Genomic DNA, 18,452 nt, shown 5'->3' with positions numbered 1-18,452 from the left:
CTCACTCTGGGGGGCCTCTTTGGGTTTGTTCCTCATCTGTACAGTGAAGCAAGATCCCTCCCAGCTTGAAAGCCCACGCTCCTTATGAAAACCTTACGAGGTGGAGAGGGCAAAGATCCCTTTCCCCACTTCACAGAGAACAAAGCTGAGATTTAGCCAGGGGAAGTAGTTTGCTGAAGGTCACCCACCCAGTACGTTGAGTAACCTAGTCCCAATGAAATCACAGCTCCAGTTCTCGTACCCCATACATGTTTATAAATAACATAAATTATTATGAATAATGTAAATTATAATAAAATAGGAATAGGAATAGAGACCAGACCTGTGATTTCATTTGGCAGTGGTCTCCAAAGTGGGGGCAATGGCATAATGCCAAGGGGACCATGGTTCCAACCAACCAGATAGTGAGATTGGTCACATCCCGTCTTTCCCCTCCATTGTCAATCATCCACTAACCCCTTCCACAGTCCCCTCCCGCCGCTACCCCTTGCACAGCGGCACTGGTACACAGGCAAATTTCTACCCTCTCCCCATCCCCAGTATCCCACCCCCAGGCCCCTCTCACCACAGCTCTGCTCTTAGGGGCAGGGGCTGGCAAAGAGCATACTTTTCACTTTTCAGTGGAGCAGGCATGGATGGGTTGTGACCCAATCATCATTCCCCCCAAACCACCCCTCTTCTGTGTTCCCTATTTCTGTGGAGGTCACCGCTTAACTTCTGAGCCCCAGTTTCCTCCAAACTTTCTTGATCAAGCACTGTTATCAGCTAAAAAACAGTTTTTACACCCTCCTGTGTATGTATATTTACTTACTTATCAATTGCATAAATGTACCAACGTACATGTAGTGGCCAAACGCTGTCAACTGATGAAGAAAGATCAAGAAGGATGATAGTGGAGAAAGACCTTCAGAGTTGATCATGAAAAGTCCACCAGGAACTTTGAAGAGTTGAGTGAGGAGTCCAGATAAGGAAGCTGGAAAGATAAAGCTGGACCAGAAATCAGGAGCCCCAGAATCAAGCTCAGTCTTCTTCCCATAGAAAGGGTCCTAGAATACATCCCAAGTCCTGAGTGAAGGAAGATCTGGCTCAGATTCATTCAGCTTCTGTTCATCATCTTCCATCAAGGAGATGGACAGGGCCATGGCACAAAGGCTTAAGAGGCTTGCTCCTGGGGTTTGGGGTCTTTTAGCAAGAGAAGAGACTGCAAAGGTAGCAAGATGTACAGATGCAGGGGATAAGTGACTTCAACTTTATGATTCCAGGAACTTTCTTGCCATCACTTCTCTGGGCTGATATCATGATGTGCAGTGTGGAGCAGTGGCTAGATAGAGTCAGGTTGAGGTTGGAATCCTAATACATTTGCTAGCTCTGTGATCAAAGCTAAATCATATAAGGTTGGTTGGAGCCTACATTTATTTCCTCATCTGTAAAATGGGGATAATAGAACAGCAACTACCTCACAGAGTTGTTGTGGGGATCAAATAATAAAACACATAAAGCATTTTACAAACCTAAAATATTGTTATCTCCCTTTCAATTCTATAATAGAGGATGATGGCAAGAAGGTAATTATGATTTTTATATTAATCAATATCTGTGTAATGAATATACTAATAATTTAGAATTCTCAAGAACTGCCTTTTCCAGCTTGTGAGTCAGAGCTCACAATGCAGCTTAAAACGATCAGACTTTGACGACACTCACAATCACTGGCATCCTTATGGCCGTACCCCGTAAGTGAAGTGAATCAAAGAATATAGAACCTGTTCCCGTCACAGAACTCTGGTCCTGTGATGCACCAAGTAATGACCCCCAAAGACTTGAACAATGCTGCTCCGACAGAACTTCAGGATGGCTGTACCTTAGAATTGTGGGATTTGTGGGCTGGTCGTGGGAAATCTCTCTGGCCCTGGGAACAATTGTTAGAAATTCACCTCCCCCCCCCACATTGTGATTTATGTATATAATCTGTCTTGACTTCAGCAAGGGAGGGATTCTGATCAGGAGAATTCCCAATTTGCAAATCAGTTCCTCTTAATGTAACTAATTAATGGGACTGGCTACCTGATTACTGGTACTTTGTCTCTGGCCTGTTGCGTCCTCTTTCTCAGGTCAGAGATTGGCTCAGTAAAATCCTGTTCGCAGTGGGATTTAGACAGGAAGGACACTTAGATAGTTTATTCCAACTCGCTCATTTTACAGATGAGGAACTGAGGCCCAGAAAACAGAACTACTTTGGCCAATGGGGTACAGCTTGGATGAACAGACTTCATCTTCATGGGAGCCTTCCTAGTGAAGGTCAGCAGGAGGGGAGTCATTTTTGAAATCCTGCTTTCCTTTGCTTGGCTCCAGCTTCTACTCCTGCTCACCGAGGCTCCCTCCATCTTTTTTCAGGGGCTCGGAAAGGCTCAGTCCTTTACTCTCCACTTCAGTCTCCATTATGCCACAAGGTCAACCAGGTCAATCTTGGCTGCTATGACCCAGGCTGACCCAACAGTCCTAATGTGACTGACTGATCAGAGCCCAAAAGCATATATGCTCTGCTTGTCACTCACCAACCCAATGGACACTTGATGAGACACGCATGACAGAGAGGCCTTTTTGCTCCCCACTTGACAGCTCCCTTGCCCAGGAATCCTTGGGCTGCTTCCTGCTAACTGAATGGAAGGGCCTTTCAACTGGCCGAGTGTGCAAAGTAAGGGGTGCTAAGTGATGAGCGCTCCCTCCCCTCCCCGACACTGGTGAGGCAAGGCCTCGTGTGGGCCTCCAGGTGGGAGGAACAGGAGCCTGCTGCCGTCACGAGGCTCTGAAAGCAGGGCCGTGTTTCTTGTCTCTTTTTTTCCTGCTGTCACCAAGCCTCAGCTGCTGCCCTCATCCCCCACACACATCCATCCAATCCATCCCTGTGACATGCCTCGTGGGGCTCCCGTTTGGAGAGGGGCCTGGCTGGCCTGCCCTTCCCTCTCCTGCTCACTCTGCTTTCTGGTTAAGGACGAGCTCCGGCACGGCTCCTTGCTAGCTGGGCCCCCTCTTGGGTGGCTGTCTCCTCTCAGCAAGATGGAAGCTTGGAGAAGGAAGGTGCCACCGTCCTTTTGCCTGAGCACAATGCCCAGTACCTCGTAACCACCTGATAAATGTTTGTTGCCCTGCCTGTCTTAGGTAAATGAGCGAGTTACGACTTCCCCGTGGCCTGGGGTGCAGCAGGGTGACCCAACCAGCAGCCAAGATACCACGTCTAACGACAAGGGAGCGATTTGTCCTTTAGCTCTGCCACGCTCAGAAGTGACCCAAGGCAAGGTAGAACGCTTTGTAGCAGCTGGTCTCCCAAAGGGCCCAGTGTGTGGAGGCGGAAGGACGCTCCCACAGCCTGGGGGCCCAAGCTGCCAGGGCTTAGGGGAGTTGGGGTAGGAAGCTCAGAGCCTCAACTACCCCAAATACCATTTGATCAATTATTCACCAAGCATTTATTCAGTGCCTTCTGTTCGCTAGGCCATGGGGTACAAAGACAAAAAGGGAACAGGCCCTGCCCTCAAGGAGCTTACATTCTACTGAGGAGAAACAAGACGTACACAGAAAATTTAACGCGTGACATGAGCCGAGTTTCCAAGGTCACTACAGATTCTCTGAGGTAGGGGGAGGGGGAAGGGAATAAGCATTTATATGGCATCTGCTATGTGCCAGACACCACGTGCCTTTTACAAATACTATCTCATTTGACCCTCACAATACCTGCGAGGTAGGTACGATTTTTACCCTCATTTTATAGTTGAGGAACCTGAGGTAAACAAAGGTTATGTGACTCGATCAAGGTCACACAGCTAGCAGATGTCTGAGGCTACATTTGAACTCAGGTCTTCCTGCCCTCAGGCCCAGAACTCTATCCACTGGGCCACCAGTGAGGGGCATTCCAGGCAGGGCATTAGGTCAGCCCAAGTCATGCCCGTTCCTTGATCTCCCCTGCTCTGAACGCTCGCTGTCTGGGATGCCCTCTTCTCATTGTTCTTTCCTTGTAATCTAATTCCTGCCCTTTCTCCAAAGTTCAGTTTGAGCCTTACCCAAGCCTTCCATACCAGGTAGACTCATCTTCCTGAGTTCAAATCTGGCCTGGGTATGTCACCCTGTTTGTTTCAGTTTCCTCATCTGTAAAGTGATCTGGAGAAGGAAATGGCAAACCAAAGACATGCCTGAAAAACAGCTGAACAGATACTTGTTGGAAGGCACTTTATAGAGCATATAGGGACAAAAGATGAGGCCCTGCACAAGCTGGCAGGGACCTCTAAGGCTATCTAGTCCAAAAGACTTGCCCATTTTACAAAACAAGGATGCTGAGGTCCAGGGTTAAGTGACATGCTCGAGGTCACCTAAGTGTCAAAGGCCAGGTTTGAACCTGTCCTCAGACCCTACGGCCAGTTCTCCTTTCTCTTGGTCAAAGGTCACATGGCAGCTTGATGACTGGAGCTTGACCATTCCACTCTGCTTCTATTCCTTGAATGGGATGGTTTCCAGGCCTCTGCCCTTTCCGGCCTATCTCCCTCTGGATGTGTTAAGGTTAGGTCAAGGTTCCTCATATTGACCCCTCAATAGAGCTGCACTCTTGTATCCAGAGTACTTCTTATATGGTACAGATCACAAACCATTCCTGCCATAACCTTTTCAAAGGCTGCTGTGGTTTAAAAAAAAAAAAGCCATCCTCTAGCATTTCCACACTAGGCCAGGCTGACTCTCATCTAGCAAACAGCCTGGAGTCAGCACTTTCCAGTGTGGTAGAACCTACTGGCACTTATGTTCCATTGACCTTGGGGTTCACAAATGCTACTTATTTAAAAACCCTCAAACTTGGGAGGCAACTGGGGAGTTCATGGAGCACTGACAAACGTGACATAATTAATCTTAGAGAAAGACGTAGGACTCAATATTTAGGAGGACAGGTGAAGATGGGCGAGGAGGGGACAGGTAGAAGACACCTGTGGATGGCTATGCTCTCAATACTCCAGTCACTCTTGATTCTAGAATGGTCCCAGTTTAGGAGCCCGAAGCAACCTATCCCCACACACAATGCTTTGTAAATCAAAGACCTCCTGAAAATCTTCTAGGCTCCTGGCCTCACAAATCCTAAAAAAGAAATCAAATCTAACCTTGGCAGCAGCTGAGGCTAATCTAAATCATGCATTCAGACAGCCAAAAGTAATTAACTTCAGAGGCTAAGGTGGCCTTTTCAGAAGGAATTTCTGACCCATATGATTTTTGGGGAGGGAAAATCAAACATCTTTGTGAACTCTGCATACCACAGACAATCATGAAGTCTCCACTCAACACAGACATGTGGCACCCTCTAGGGGCCAGAAGTTGTCATCACCCAATAGCTTTCAGTAGGACATTGTGTCCACAGCAAAGAAAATGGGAGGGGAACAGACTGAGCTTTGAAGAAACATTAACCACCAATAAACAAAGAGGTCATGATGGGGGATGTAGGCAAGTTTCCTTTCTGCTATAGGACCAGAGAATTACAGGATAGAAAAGGAGACTGCTTAGTCCAAACCATACCCTATGCCATACCCAACAAGACGTCATCCAGCCTTTATGGGCATCCCTCCAGTGCGGCAGGCCATTCCACCTTAAGACAGTTCTTCTATTTAAGGAAACTTTTCCTGTCATCAATCCTCACCTGTCACCTTTGCAGCTTCCACACACTACCTCTACCTCTGTAGTCTGGGACCAAGCAGAACCATTCTGACGCCTCTTCCTCAGCCAACGATCACGTCCCCTCTCACTGTGTTCTTCATGTTGTTTTTCAACTGATGCCTGGGTAGCACAAACTCTGGTCCCTTCACTACGCTGGTAGTCATCTTTTGGTCACGTGCTCCCTAAACTGTGGGGCCCTGAATCGAACACAGGACTCCTGATGGACACATCCATATCATCACCTCCCTAGTCCTAGCCTCCTCTTGTATTGAAGCCTAATTGCATTAACTTTTGGGGTTGACATTTTACACTACTGACACTTATCTAGTCACATGCTTCTTTCACCTGGTTGTTCTGAATCTAAGGCTGCCTTTGAACCTACTCAATTTTACTTTATTACATTCAGTCCAACCTTCTAGCCCAAAGGTGTCAAACCCATGAAACTCTCAAGTGTGGTCCAAACCAGATTAAAATATAATTGGGAAATGTTTAATAAGACAAACAAAAACACAACTTAGATGTTAGTTTGAGGTTTTCTAAGTCAATATACCGCCCAGAGGGATCCAATTCTATTTGAGTTTGACACCACTTTCCATAGCCTACGGCCTTTTAAATCCAGTGTGTCACTCAGTACATTCAGTTAGGTCTCCCTCCCACCTCTGGGTCATCTGCACATTTGCCAAGCTCACCACCAACATCTTTATCCAAGTCACTGAGAAGTGCTCAACAGCACAGGTGCCTGAGACTCCACTAGAGATCACACCCCAAGTGGACATGGCACCATTAATAGCTATGCTCTGGGTCTTACCACTGTCTAGCTCAGGGCTTCTTACACTTTCTCCACTTGGCAGCGACCCCTTTTCGAGTTTCCCTGCAGCCTTAGCTGGCATTGTGTGGCCCGTGGTTATGTGCGGTGCAAAGTGTGCATGCTTTGTGTTCAGAACCAAGGCTGCAGTGATGCAACACGGGGCGAGCACTGTCAGAAACACCTCGGCTTCCTTACGCATTTGATTTTGAATTAACTTTTGGTCGTTGCACAGTCAGGAACTTTTTAATGTTGCCAAAATTTTCTCAATTGCGTACAAGGGGCTGAGATCCACGGTTTAAGAAGCACTGCTTGACAGCACTTAATCCGTTGCAACTTTCTTTAGGCAGCCAGGAGGCGCTGTGGTGCTAGATTTGGAGTTGGGAAGAGATGAATTCCAATCTTGCCTCAGCCTCATTTTCTTCATTTGTAAAATGGCTATAATAGCACCTACCTCACAGGATTATTTTGAGGAGCAAATGAGTTAATGTAGGGAAAGTACTTTGCAAACCTTAAAATGTTATATAAATGCTATCATCATTATTATCCACAAGAATAGCATTAAGACTGTGTCAAATGTTTTGCTAAAATCTAATTAAAATATAGGGCAGCCAGGTGGTGCACTGGATAGAGTGCTGGGCCTGCAGTCAGGAAGACCTGAGTTCAAATCCAGCCTCAGACACTTACCAGCTGTGTGACCCTGGTCAAGTCACTTCATCCTGTTTACCTCAGTTTCCTCATCTGTAAAATGAGCCGGAGAAGGAAATGGTAAATAAATCACTCCAGTATGTTTGCCAAGAAAACCCCAAATGGGGTCACAAAGAGTCAGACACGATCAACTTAAAATACATAGACGGAAAGACACCATGGCATATCTGGAATGAGGAAGTCCTAAGCTAAAATCTCTCCTTATACCCTGTGATCCTGAACCTCCGAGCCTCAGTTTCCTCAGTGAAGATAATCACACCTGTCTTTCAGAAGATTGTCGTAAGGATCAAATAAGAGAATGTATATTGCTTTTTCAAACTGTAAAGGATTATGAGCCACTATTACATATATCCTTTCCAAAACATAAAGTTAGCATGGCATGATGGGTGCTTGACAAAGCCATCCTGGGTCTCTGTGACCACCATTTCCCCTTCCAGATGTTTATAAACCAACCATAAGTAGAAACCAGGCTCACTGGCTGCTAATTTATAGAATCCATCCACTTCTTCTGACACTTGAGACCTCTGTCCTTCCCCAGCCCTTTGGCAACTCTCCAGTTCTCCATGGCCTATGGGGGCTCAGTCTTGGGCTCAGCAAGAGCAGGTGAGTGCTTTCTTACCATCATCTTGTTCATCTTAGACATCACTCATTCATTACTAGTGCTTTTTGTTCTGTCTTTTCAGATCCAAAGATCATTCTCCTCAGCAAAAAGAAACAAGACATGAAGAGTCATCCTTAATCATCATTCCATCCACTTGGAACATTACTCTTATCCCTTCTTTGATTCTCTTTTCCAAGTATTGTTGTTGTTGTTTTTTTAAGGCCATTTTGGTTATTTCTACTTATCTGTCCTTGTCTTTTACACATCTAAGCTGGTTAGTTTCCCTAAGCATTTGGCATTTAGTTTCTTTAGACAACTATCCCTTTTCCTTTTCACTAGAATTGTCTTCACAATTTTATTCCTGCAAGTTTCCCATCCCACCTGGGCTGCCTTCTTCTATGGGTCAGTGAGATCCCCCTTATCCTTTTTTCTAAACTCTCTGAAATGTACTTGTTGAACTAAATTGCTTTCCTAGAATCTCAGGCGTGTTAGCACTAGGCTGGTTTTCCTCTTCTCCATCACACATTCCAACACGGAATAGCCACTTCCCAAATTTCCCATCATTCCCACCCTAGTAAGCAATTCCTCCTTGTTGATAAGATTTGAGTCCAGAAAGCAGTTTTCCTTGTTGGTTCCTGTAACTTTTGAATGATGAAATTCTAACTAATGGAAAAAAACAGATGATGTAGTCAAAACACACTGCAGTTGAAAGAGCCCTAGATTTAGTCGGAGGCCTTGGGCTCACATCCCAGCTCTACCATTTACTATCTGTGCAGCTTTCGTGAGTCACTTTACTTCTCTGTGCCTCAGTTTCCTTACATGTAAAATGACAGGTTTGAACTAGATCACTTCTAAGGTCCCCTTCAACTGTACATCTGTCTAAAACTTACAAGCCCAAAGTGGAAAAGGGCAAATTCCTGAGCAATAAGAGTCATTCTCTACTTGGAATTATAACACATTTGAGTTCTGAAGCAACTCAAGAGATTATTTAGTCCAATCCTCTCTCCTAGACAGCATGAGTGTGACTTGCCCAAGGTCACACTGTTGGATCCTAAGTCCCTTGACTTGATCTTGTAATGGATAGAGTGCTGGATTCCGAGTCACTATTAGAGATTTAGAAGTAGACAGAACCTTAGTCTAACTACCCTTATTTTTATACATCAGGAAACTGAGGCTGAGAGGTAAGCTGACTTGCCTGGGATCACACACATAGTGTCTGAAACAGGATTTGAACCCAGAGCTTCCTGACTCCAAGTCCAGTGCCATCTGTATCCACTATACAATGTTGCCTCTCAGGAAGTCTGGAAGATCTATCGAATGTCACCTCTAACACTTGTTTATTGCAAGTCACTGGCCCTGAGTTTATTTTTCCATCTGTAAAATGAAGATAAAATCTGTAGGATCTACCTCACAAGGCTGCTGAGAGGATTAAATGAGATAAGGTATACAAAATACTTTGCAGATTTCCAAGTATTATCTAAATGTCAAATATTGTTATTTCCACTACCTCAATCTGCTTAGACTTACTCAACAGTCTAAAAAAAGCAAGTGATACTAATGTTCTTGTTTAGGAATTACTGAGACCAATTACAGGAAAAACTAACCAAGGAAGGAGATGCAGCGCTTCCAATACTACTGAAAAGCATGGTACACCCCTCATGCAAACCACCAAATGCCCTTCTTCTATGCAGGGAAGCGTAACGAGTGACAGACCACAGGACTCAGACAGAGACAGCATAATTCGTGTTTATGTTCATTTCCAAGAATGATAGTGGTATGTGGGAGAGGGGAAGGGAATGTTTCAAACGACTCTCAGTGACAGAGTCCACCCAGCAAAAGCAGAATTCCACAGGGATTTGTACTTCTCCAGCGTCCCCTCTTATTCAGGAAGCAGTGGAAGGAACGTGGGGCTCATTCTAAGCTATCTCCAGGTGCTGCTTGGCTCCCAAACTGTTAAACACCCAGAGAGATGGCTGTGGTAGCTGGATTAATGCTAACACAAAAACATTTTTTAAAAAATTTACTTGATATGACCGTTCTCAATTTTAGGAAATGCTTCCTATGGTTAGAAATGGCTCCAGTTTTAGTTCTTTACACCAGGAGTCTTGACGATGGGTGGTCTAACAGCCAGGGCAATGGATGGATCTCAGCCAATCTCCACAGTCTTATTATCTCAGCAGAGGAGGTTTACAGTAAATGCAGCTGTACACTAACAGAGAAGGATTTGTGGGCAATACCAAATTCAAACACGATCATCAGAAATTCAGAATCATCAAAAGAGACCCAACCAGAACAGTTTGAAAAACCTAACACTAATGACTTCAGGAATGATCCAAGGGTAGGAAAAATGTTCAGCAGTTGAAGGCTTAGTTCTAGAGTACCGGAGAAATGGATGTGGCTTCTTTTGGTCACTTGGGAAGAGTCCACATGAGGTTACTTATAGTTCATGCCGTCCTACGAAAGCATTTCCCTAAGAAAAAATCCCCAGGACCAGAAGGATTTAGGTAGAGAATTCGTCCACTGGCCTTGGGTGACCTATATTTCAAACAATAATTCTTATCAACCAAAAGTCAGTATCCAACAAATGATTCTTCCACATCATGAGAAAGCTGAACTCCAAACAGCTAAAACATAAGCAAAAGATGTCAAAAACAAAATTCAAGTCTTCAACTAAAAAGATGTGTATGAGAGAAGATTTAGCTCAGCTTCCTTGGTAATGGAGAGGTGAGATCCTTTAGGGTTCACCAATTATAAGGGGCTGTTCCTTGTACCTCAGTCTGAGGTAAATGGATCTCTATGAAAACTCAATCTCCAACTCAGAAGAAACACATGGTGATGTGCTGAGGTTTATTATTCAAGGTCTGTGTTTCCCAAACTGTGTTCTGTGGGACCCAGACATTCGACATAAAGTGAATAAGGATTTCATGAGAGAACTGAGTGATAGCATCTCTAAAATATTAAATATGAAATGGTGCATTATTAAAATGCTAATTATGAATAGCAATTTTCCATTATGAAAACACATTTAATGTCTTCTATTTTACTCCAAAATTTCTCCAACCTCCTTTATCCTAGGCGTTCCCTGGACAGGAATTTAAATGTTCAATCAAAACGCTTTTTAGCCAAAATAATTCTGTGGCTAAACTGATTTGGGAAACCCTGGTTTAGAAGGAATAAGAAGAAGTTGGGTTTCAACCAAACGCACATCTTGACTAGCCAGGGAGGCTAGCTAGAGAAGAATCTGGGTTAAAGTAAAGATGACAGAGAGTGCAGTCTGTATACTGGTCGTACCTTATGTTAAAAAATAAAACTAGAGGTAAAAACTGGTGGCTACTTGTGAGACTAAGGGGCTCTTATTAATAACTATGACTCAATAAACTTTCACTCTGCTTTCCCCCCTCATTCTACAGAAAGTTCTCCATCTGGCTCTCAAGAGCAAATAACAATCGTTCCCCTCACACATTGAGGGGATCAGCATATAGCGCATCCAGGAGAAGGCAACCAATGCAGTTCCAAGGCAGGTACAGGCGGATATGGCTACAGCATCAAGTCTCCGAGACGAGGACTTCAGATGAAATATGGAAGCGTCAGGTGGCTTTGCTGACAAAACTCTTCTGCCTCCTGGCAAAAGTAAGTGGTTTAAGGACAAAGTGGGCTTTTCCATTCACTGAGAATCATAGATTTTTAAGAGCTGGAAGCAAAATTAAAATCATAAAATTATTCAATCTCAGAGAAGGAAGAGACCTTAAAGGTCATCTAATCCAACCCTCTTCATTTTACAGATGAAGAAACTGAGGCCTAGAGAGATAAATGACTTGCCCAAGGTCACACAGCTTGCAGGTGGCAGAGCCGTGACTAGAGACTACATCTGACGACTAGTTAGTGCTCTTTCCACTTTAGCAGGCTGCCCTCTAGAAATTAATTCTAAAAACAAAACAAAAATAATCTTCAACTATATGAAGCATCTTAAAAATGATTACCGTAATGTCACAGTATTAAGAAAAGATATAAGGAATTTTCACGGGGATGTTCTTGTTTAAAAAAATAGAGATTTTTTTATGTGTGCATCAGAGTCTCTGGTTTCCAGATAGCGTCTTCTTGGGTGCAGAAAGGCGGGTTTCAGCAGTCCTGAGAGGTGGCCCCACTTTCAGTGGCACATTCGGGAGGTCATTTCCTTCTGTCAAAAACAAGCCCCCCAACCCAAACAACACAGTGAATTATGGAAATCAGAAAAAGGGTAAGAGGTGAGACCCAGACCACAATTCTACTGTGGGTGCCAGCTGTGAATTTATTTTTAGCCTACTGAACAACAAAAGGCACTAGAGGCAACAACCAGCCAGTAAATTATTCCAGCATTTCACAGAGGCATTAAAAGCACTTTGTGAGTATCATGGTTCTCTGTTACTTAGGATGGAGGGGAGGAGATTGGTAACTATTTTGAACTTTCCATCCTACGATCCTACCTAGATCATTTTCCTTTCCATCGCTTTCATCTGGATACAAAGACCTGAAGGGAAGAAGAAAGCTTGACGGGAGTGCTCCTTTACCCAGGATACACTGGCCAGGTAAGCCCTGGCTCACTTAATTCTTGGCTCTGGCCATGGCTGGTAACCTTAGGCAGGTTACTTCACCTGACACATGGCACACTGCAAAGGGTGCTCCATCTGGAGCCAGAGATCTGGGTTCAAGCCCTTGCTCTGCCTCCTTTACCTGAATGACCTACACTGGGCAGTCGACTTTCCTGGACATCAATTTCTTCACTACAGAATGAGGAAGTCAGACTAGATGAGTCAAAGGTCCCTTTCAATCGTTCAATCTATGACCCTACTCTGTCCAATAGGTAATGTGTCCTGTAAACCTGCCCAAAGGACCAAATGGCAATCCCTCTCCCTTGCCTGATGGACTCTACACATGCAACTTTGCATTGCAGCAACTGGTGCTCATGTCTCATCTCCCCGACTAGACTACAGTAAGCTCCTTCAAGATGACAGCCACGCTTGCTTTTCTTTCTCTCCCTGTTTCACATGCAGTATGCTTTGCTCATAGGAGGCATGTTATAAATGCCTGATGAACGAATGAGGACCCATACTGAATTTCCTGGCATTCTATCTCCAAAGAGCTTTTGCCCGTTTCCATTCATACTACCACAGTCCTGGCTCCATTATCCCCTATTAGATTAAGTGAGTTTCATTACTGCTCTCTCTGCCTCTAGTTTCTTCCCTTTCCAAACTACCCTTCATGCCAATACAGAGGCTGTCTAATTATCGCCCTCTCTCCCTTTTACACAGTTCTGTTCCTGTGCCTAGAACAGAATCTCACCTATACCTCCACTTTCCCTTCCTTCAAGTCCTTCCTGTCCCTCCTGCCCACACCAGCTACAAGTGATATTTTCTCTTTTCTATTATAATACACATCTTCTCCATCTACTATGGAAAAGCTGGGACATTCACTCTTCATAGTCTTCTTTCATGTATTTCTAGTGCCTAGGATAGAGTCTTGCACACAAGCATGCACTTAGTATTGGTTGAATTTCAAAAATGATTGCTGACTCGTAGGTAATGAGGAGGAGGTGCTGTTTGGCACTGACACTATTCATGGGCAACAGGAAGCAACTAATTGTATGCCACCAAAAAAAAAATTGGTGCTACTACATTCTAGGTTGAACATTGGCAAGTCTGAATGCATCCAGAGAAGGGTGATAGGCTGGTCCTTAAGATGATCAGACTCCCAAGCCATAGAGGCCTGACAGACACAACTGGGGATGTTTAGTTTGGAGAAGAAAAGGCTTAGGGATAACAGGGTAACTGTTTGCAAATATAGGAAAGGCTGTCATGTGGCAGAAAGATATGACTTGGTTTGTTTGGCTCCAGTGAGGATGCCAACTACTGGATTTTGGCTGAATATAAAGAGAACTTCCTAACAATTAGAGCTGTCCAGAAGTGTAATTAGCTGGCTCAGAAGCTAAATGAGTTCTCTACCCCTGGAAGTCTTTAAGCAAAGGCTGAACAGCCACTTGTCAGAAATGTTGTAGAAGGGATTTCTTTTAGGTACCAGTTGAAAGAGCTAACCTCTGAGGTTCCCTCCCAATTGAGACTCTATGATAATATGAACCTTCTGGGCATCAGAGAGCACCATGCATTCAGGGAGCAGATCGACAGAGCGGAGCAGAATCTCTTAAGGGACAAAGACCTGCCTGTTTCCCTCTCACATCACGATCCTCTTTTTGCCAGTGGAAGAGTCCTTCACACTTGCTGCTTGCACAGCCTCAACACTCACTCACTTCTCAACTTCCTGCAGCCCAGCTTCCATCCTCCTTAATGTACTGGGCTGCTCTGCGCAAAGTTACCAAGGCCTCCCAGCTGCCAGACCCAGGAGCCTTATCTTAATTCTTGTACCCTTAATATTTGTAACATTTGACCCTTTGCATGTGTGTCCTCAGAACCCCGAACAGTTTCTGGCACACAGGAGACATTTAAATGACTGACTGGCCACTCCTCCTCCTTTCTGAATACTTTCTCCTCCCTTTTTTCCTGGGGCACCACTCCTGCCTCTCCTTGTACTTCTCTGATCATTCCTGGGTTCCACTGCTTTTTCCTTTTCCTCTTTGAACCCGTTCCATGTGCCCTACAGAGCACGCCTCAGACTTCTCACACTGCAGTCTCCTGGTATTCTCATTCCTTAAGCACAGATCTACCACCCACATTCCCTCTAACTAAGTCTCACTCACTCGTCCCAGTGTGACTTTCCTTGCAGACAACCCTCGTCCTCTTCCAGGCCACATCCCATTCCCACTCCAGTACCTCCAGAGCTACTGATTATCGGCCAAGCCTCAGCAAAGGAAGAAACGCCTCTGTCAATAAAGGGCACTTTCTTTCCACTTAGGGCAAAACAGACATTGCCGCTAGTACCTGAAAACGTGGTTTTTCTATTACTCAAGAGTTGTCAATTTTGGAAGTTAACTAAGTTGTTTATTAATTACGATTTTCAGATACTTGGTCTTTTGGGCTGGGGACTCCTACTTTAGCTGGTTAAGTGCCAGAATCAGGGTCCGTCTCCCGGTAGTAAACCCTTCACAGTGAAGTTGGTCATCTCGACTTGCCAGAGCTTTGCTTACTAATGGATTCAATTAAAGCCAGGGAGAGACTCTGCCAGTCCCCTACTTCAAGCCTTCCCTGAAGCATTAATCCCCTTGAGGTGGTGAGGACAGCCAGAAGGATACAAAGCAAGTCACGATTTGTTACCCTCACCCCCTGCCCTGCCCCCACAGCTCTGCCTCTACTCACCAGCGGTTCTAACTCTTTGGTGTCTATCAGGTTAAACTCTTTCACAAAATAGTAGAAGTGCTTATAGCAGGTGTTCACGTGAGCCTCAGAGCCCATCTGAGTGATTCGGTCAAAGTGGTGGATGTAAACATGAACAAAAACTCTGAAAAGCCTGGACAGTATCTTCTTTACCACCTGCAGAAAGTTCTTGGGGAATGGAGTACCTAAAAGAGAAGGACCAAGAATGAGAAGGACTACATTTTTTCAAAAATCATTTATCTTGTGCTCTAGATGACTACAGTGACAGTGAAAGCCTGCTAGTCTCTTCTAAAGTAACAACACACATCCGCTAGGCAACTGACAGGATGATATATTTCAATATTCTAGTTTTATTCTAGTTTAAAAAATTTAATAATTATATAAAGGTTTAATCTTTAATCAAAGTACTCCTGTAGGTTTTATGTTGTCTTAAACTTTTGGTTTTGCTTTAGGAAAAACTTGGGGAGTTAATTACGGGACTAGGTTAATTACTCTAGTTCACGTGGTAGAGTGGAAGGTATGATGGACTTGAGAGTCAAGAGACCAGGTTCAAATAACAGCTGTAACTGTAACTCATTAGCTGTGTGACAGTAGGCAGGTCATCATCCTCTCTAAGGCTCGGTTTCCTCATCTATAAAATGGAGATAATCATAGCCCTGTTGAACTCATAGAGCTGTGAGGAAAGCACTTTCTAGAACTTCAAAAATGGTACAAAAATGTTCTGTATCTCTGCACCACTGCCCTCACCTAAGGTCACGGGTAAATACAACAGGTTAAGATCTCAGGTCAAGACGGCTGCCTGAATGGGAGGCAGACCATCCAGCTCCCACGTACTTAATCCAGCAACACTGAAAACCAAATAACGATCAAGGAACCCAGTCAGAAAGCAGAGCGAATCATGGCTTCCACCACAGAACTTCACCAGACAGCAGCCAACAGCCTGAGGGCTTTAGAAAAGCTCCACCCACTGACTAGGAACACTACTGCGAAAACCCAGAGCTTTCAGGTCAGAGAAAAAAATACCGTAAGCTGTCAGAAAGAAAGAATTTAAGTACTGAGGAGCCACAGTCAGAATCACACATGATCTAGCAGCCACCGCTACAGAGGAGTGGAGACTCTGAAATACATCATTCCAGAAGACAGAGGATATAATAGGCTTATAGCCAAAGACGATTTACTGAGCAAAACCAAGTATAAGCCTACAGGGGGAAAAAACAGATCTTGAATAAAACTGAAGACTTCCAAACGTTCCTGATGAAGAGACCAGAGCTACACATAAACTTCCAAGTGCAAACACTTCAAGGAGTCACACAAAAAAGCAAACACGAATGCATACTCATAAGAGCCTAAACAGGATAAACTGCTTACATTCCAATACGGGGAGCTGATACGTATGTCCCCAAAGAGTTCTATCATCATCAGGGGTCCCCAGAGAGAGTCGAATTAGACAAAAGCTTTATAGTAGTTCTATCCTGATGTTCTTAAAAGAAGAATGGAAAAGGAGGGGAATCTGACATTTAAGATTCTCATCTGAACTGAACAAAGGAGAGAATACATATGTGTATACACACACACACACACACACACACACACACACACACAGCTGCATACAGAAATATATTGCTCAAAACAAGGAAACAGGAAGGAAAAGGACAGAAGGGGGATTTAGAGGGTAAGTAGATTAAGGGAAGCATTAATACAAAGCAAAACAAACTACTAAGGATGTAAAAATATTTATAGCTCTTTTTGAAGTGGTAAAGAAGAGGAATCTGATGGGGTATTCATCAACTGGGGAATGGCTGAACAAGTTATGACATATAAATATGATGGAATCCTATTGTGTTATAAGAAATGATGAAAGGATGACTTCAGAGAAACCTAGGAAGATTTGCATGAACTGATGCAGTGATGTAAGCAGAACTAGAATGATTTATACAACAGCAATATTGTAAAGACAAACAACTCTGAAAGACTTAAGGACTCTGATTATTATAATGACCAACTATAATTCCAGAAGGCTCAATGAAACATGCTACTCTTGAAGGAGAAGTAAAAGATTCAAAAGTACATAATGTGACTTTTTTTTTGTGGAGATGGTCAATGAGGACATTTGTTCTGCTTGACTAGAAATGTTTGTAACAGGAATTTTGCTTTTTTTTTTTCTCAACTGGGAGAGGGGACGGAAGTGTAATGAGGCAGTTTTCACTGATTAAAAAAATTAATAAAATAAAAACAAACAACAAAAAAGACAAGCAGTATGAAATGGAGGTTCACAGTTGGCATTGAAAACCTCTTTTTGCATTTTGCTGTGTGTATGGAAAATGTTCTTTTTTGGTATTTGACTTCAAAATAAAAAAAAAACTTGAAAACCTAATACAATGATCTTTAGAAGATTGCCTAAATTTTTTTGAGCAAGTTACCACCTGGGCCTTCATGATGATTTTGTTAAACAAGTATTTTAAATGACTTGGCAATAAATGTAATGGAATTTAGTCTGTTTACACATACAGTAGCATAGCCTCTTGAAAGACTGCTCTATATACGTAGCATTCAGCTTTTTACTGTCTTCCAGTGATAGTAGCAAGCTTAGAAAGATGGCAGTGCATTTAGAGACAAAGAGCTATGGAAGAGGCATCAGGGACAAGATCTAGCATGGTTCTGCCACTAACAAATGACCATAAGCAAGCACTGCCCTCTCTAGGCCTCCTCAGTTTCCTCCTCTGTAAAATAAGGATGTTAGTCTAAGTAACCTATAAATGTCCTTCTTATTCCAACATTTATCTTATGAAAGACCTGTTGCTTCTCAAAGTACTTTCAGGTACATTATTTCTTTCAATCTTCAGTTTATACAGCATCTGTCAATCTACAAGAGCATTTTCATAGAAGATATCTTATTTAATCCTCACAACAATTCTAGGAGGTAGGCAAGACAGGATCACAGACGGAGAGCTGAAAAGGCCCTTGGATGCCATCTGGGTGGGGTGCCTCCATTTCGTAAAGTGGAAGCCCAGAGAGTTTAGGTGACTTGCCAAGGTTACAGAGGGAATGAGTAGCATAGCCAGGGTTGGACTCAGGTCTTCTAACTCTACCACACCCAACTACATCTTTTTATTGATTTCAATTTAGAGGCATCAACTTCATTTCCAACTGAAGAAATGGAGGCACTGAGCAGTGAAGCGCCTTGCCCAAGATCACACAACCAGGTGGTGGTGATGCTTGGTAGAGCTGCCAGTCCTATTTGCAGCACTGTCATTGAACTGAGATTAGAGAAAAGCCCAGAGAAGCTACTGAAAGGTTAATAAAGAATATTTGAGGAAAAGTGATAAGAACAGGCAGCATTTAACTTGAAGAAGCT

The 18,452-nt window shown here is 43.7% G+C and overlaps 1 protein-coding gene across 2 annotated transcripts in view; it reads right to left on the bottom strand.

Annotated features, from left to right (window-relative positions):
* Window positions 1–9,526: 9,526 nt before the first annotated feature.
* The window catches only part of MOB3A (MOB kinase activator 3A), a 37,968-nt gene continuing 29,042 nt past the window's right edge, over window positions 9,527–18,452 (bottom strand). For both annotated transcript variants that reach the window (XM_021008970.2, XM_021008969.2), the window contains 2 exons: window positions 15,080–15,282; window positions 9,527–11,973 (listed from right to left, as the gene is read on the bottom strand). In XM_021008970.2, the coding sequence (XP_020864629.1) occupies window positions 11,944–11,973; window positions 15,080–15,282 (233 nt within the window). In that variant the 3' untranslated portion in view covers window positions 9,527–11,943. The remainder of the gene's footprint in view (window positions 11,974–15,079; window positions 15,283–18,452) is intronic.

This window comes from Phascolarctos cinereus, unplaced genomic scaffold, assembly GCF_003287225.1.
Source record: "Phascolarctos cinereus isolate Bilbo 61053 unplaced genomic scaffold, phaCin_HiC Scaffold_4;HRSCAF=312, whole genome shotgun sequence".
NCBI lineage: Eukaryota > Metazoa > Chordata > Mammalia > Diprotodontia > Phascolarctidae > Phascolarctos > Phascolarctos cinereus.
Note: the sequence above shows the minus strand (reverse complement) of the source record. Positions and strands in the feature narration are given on the sequence as shown.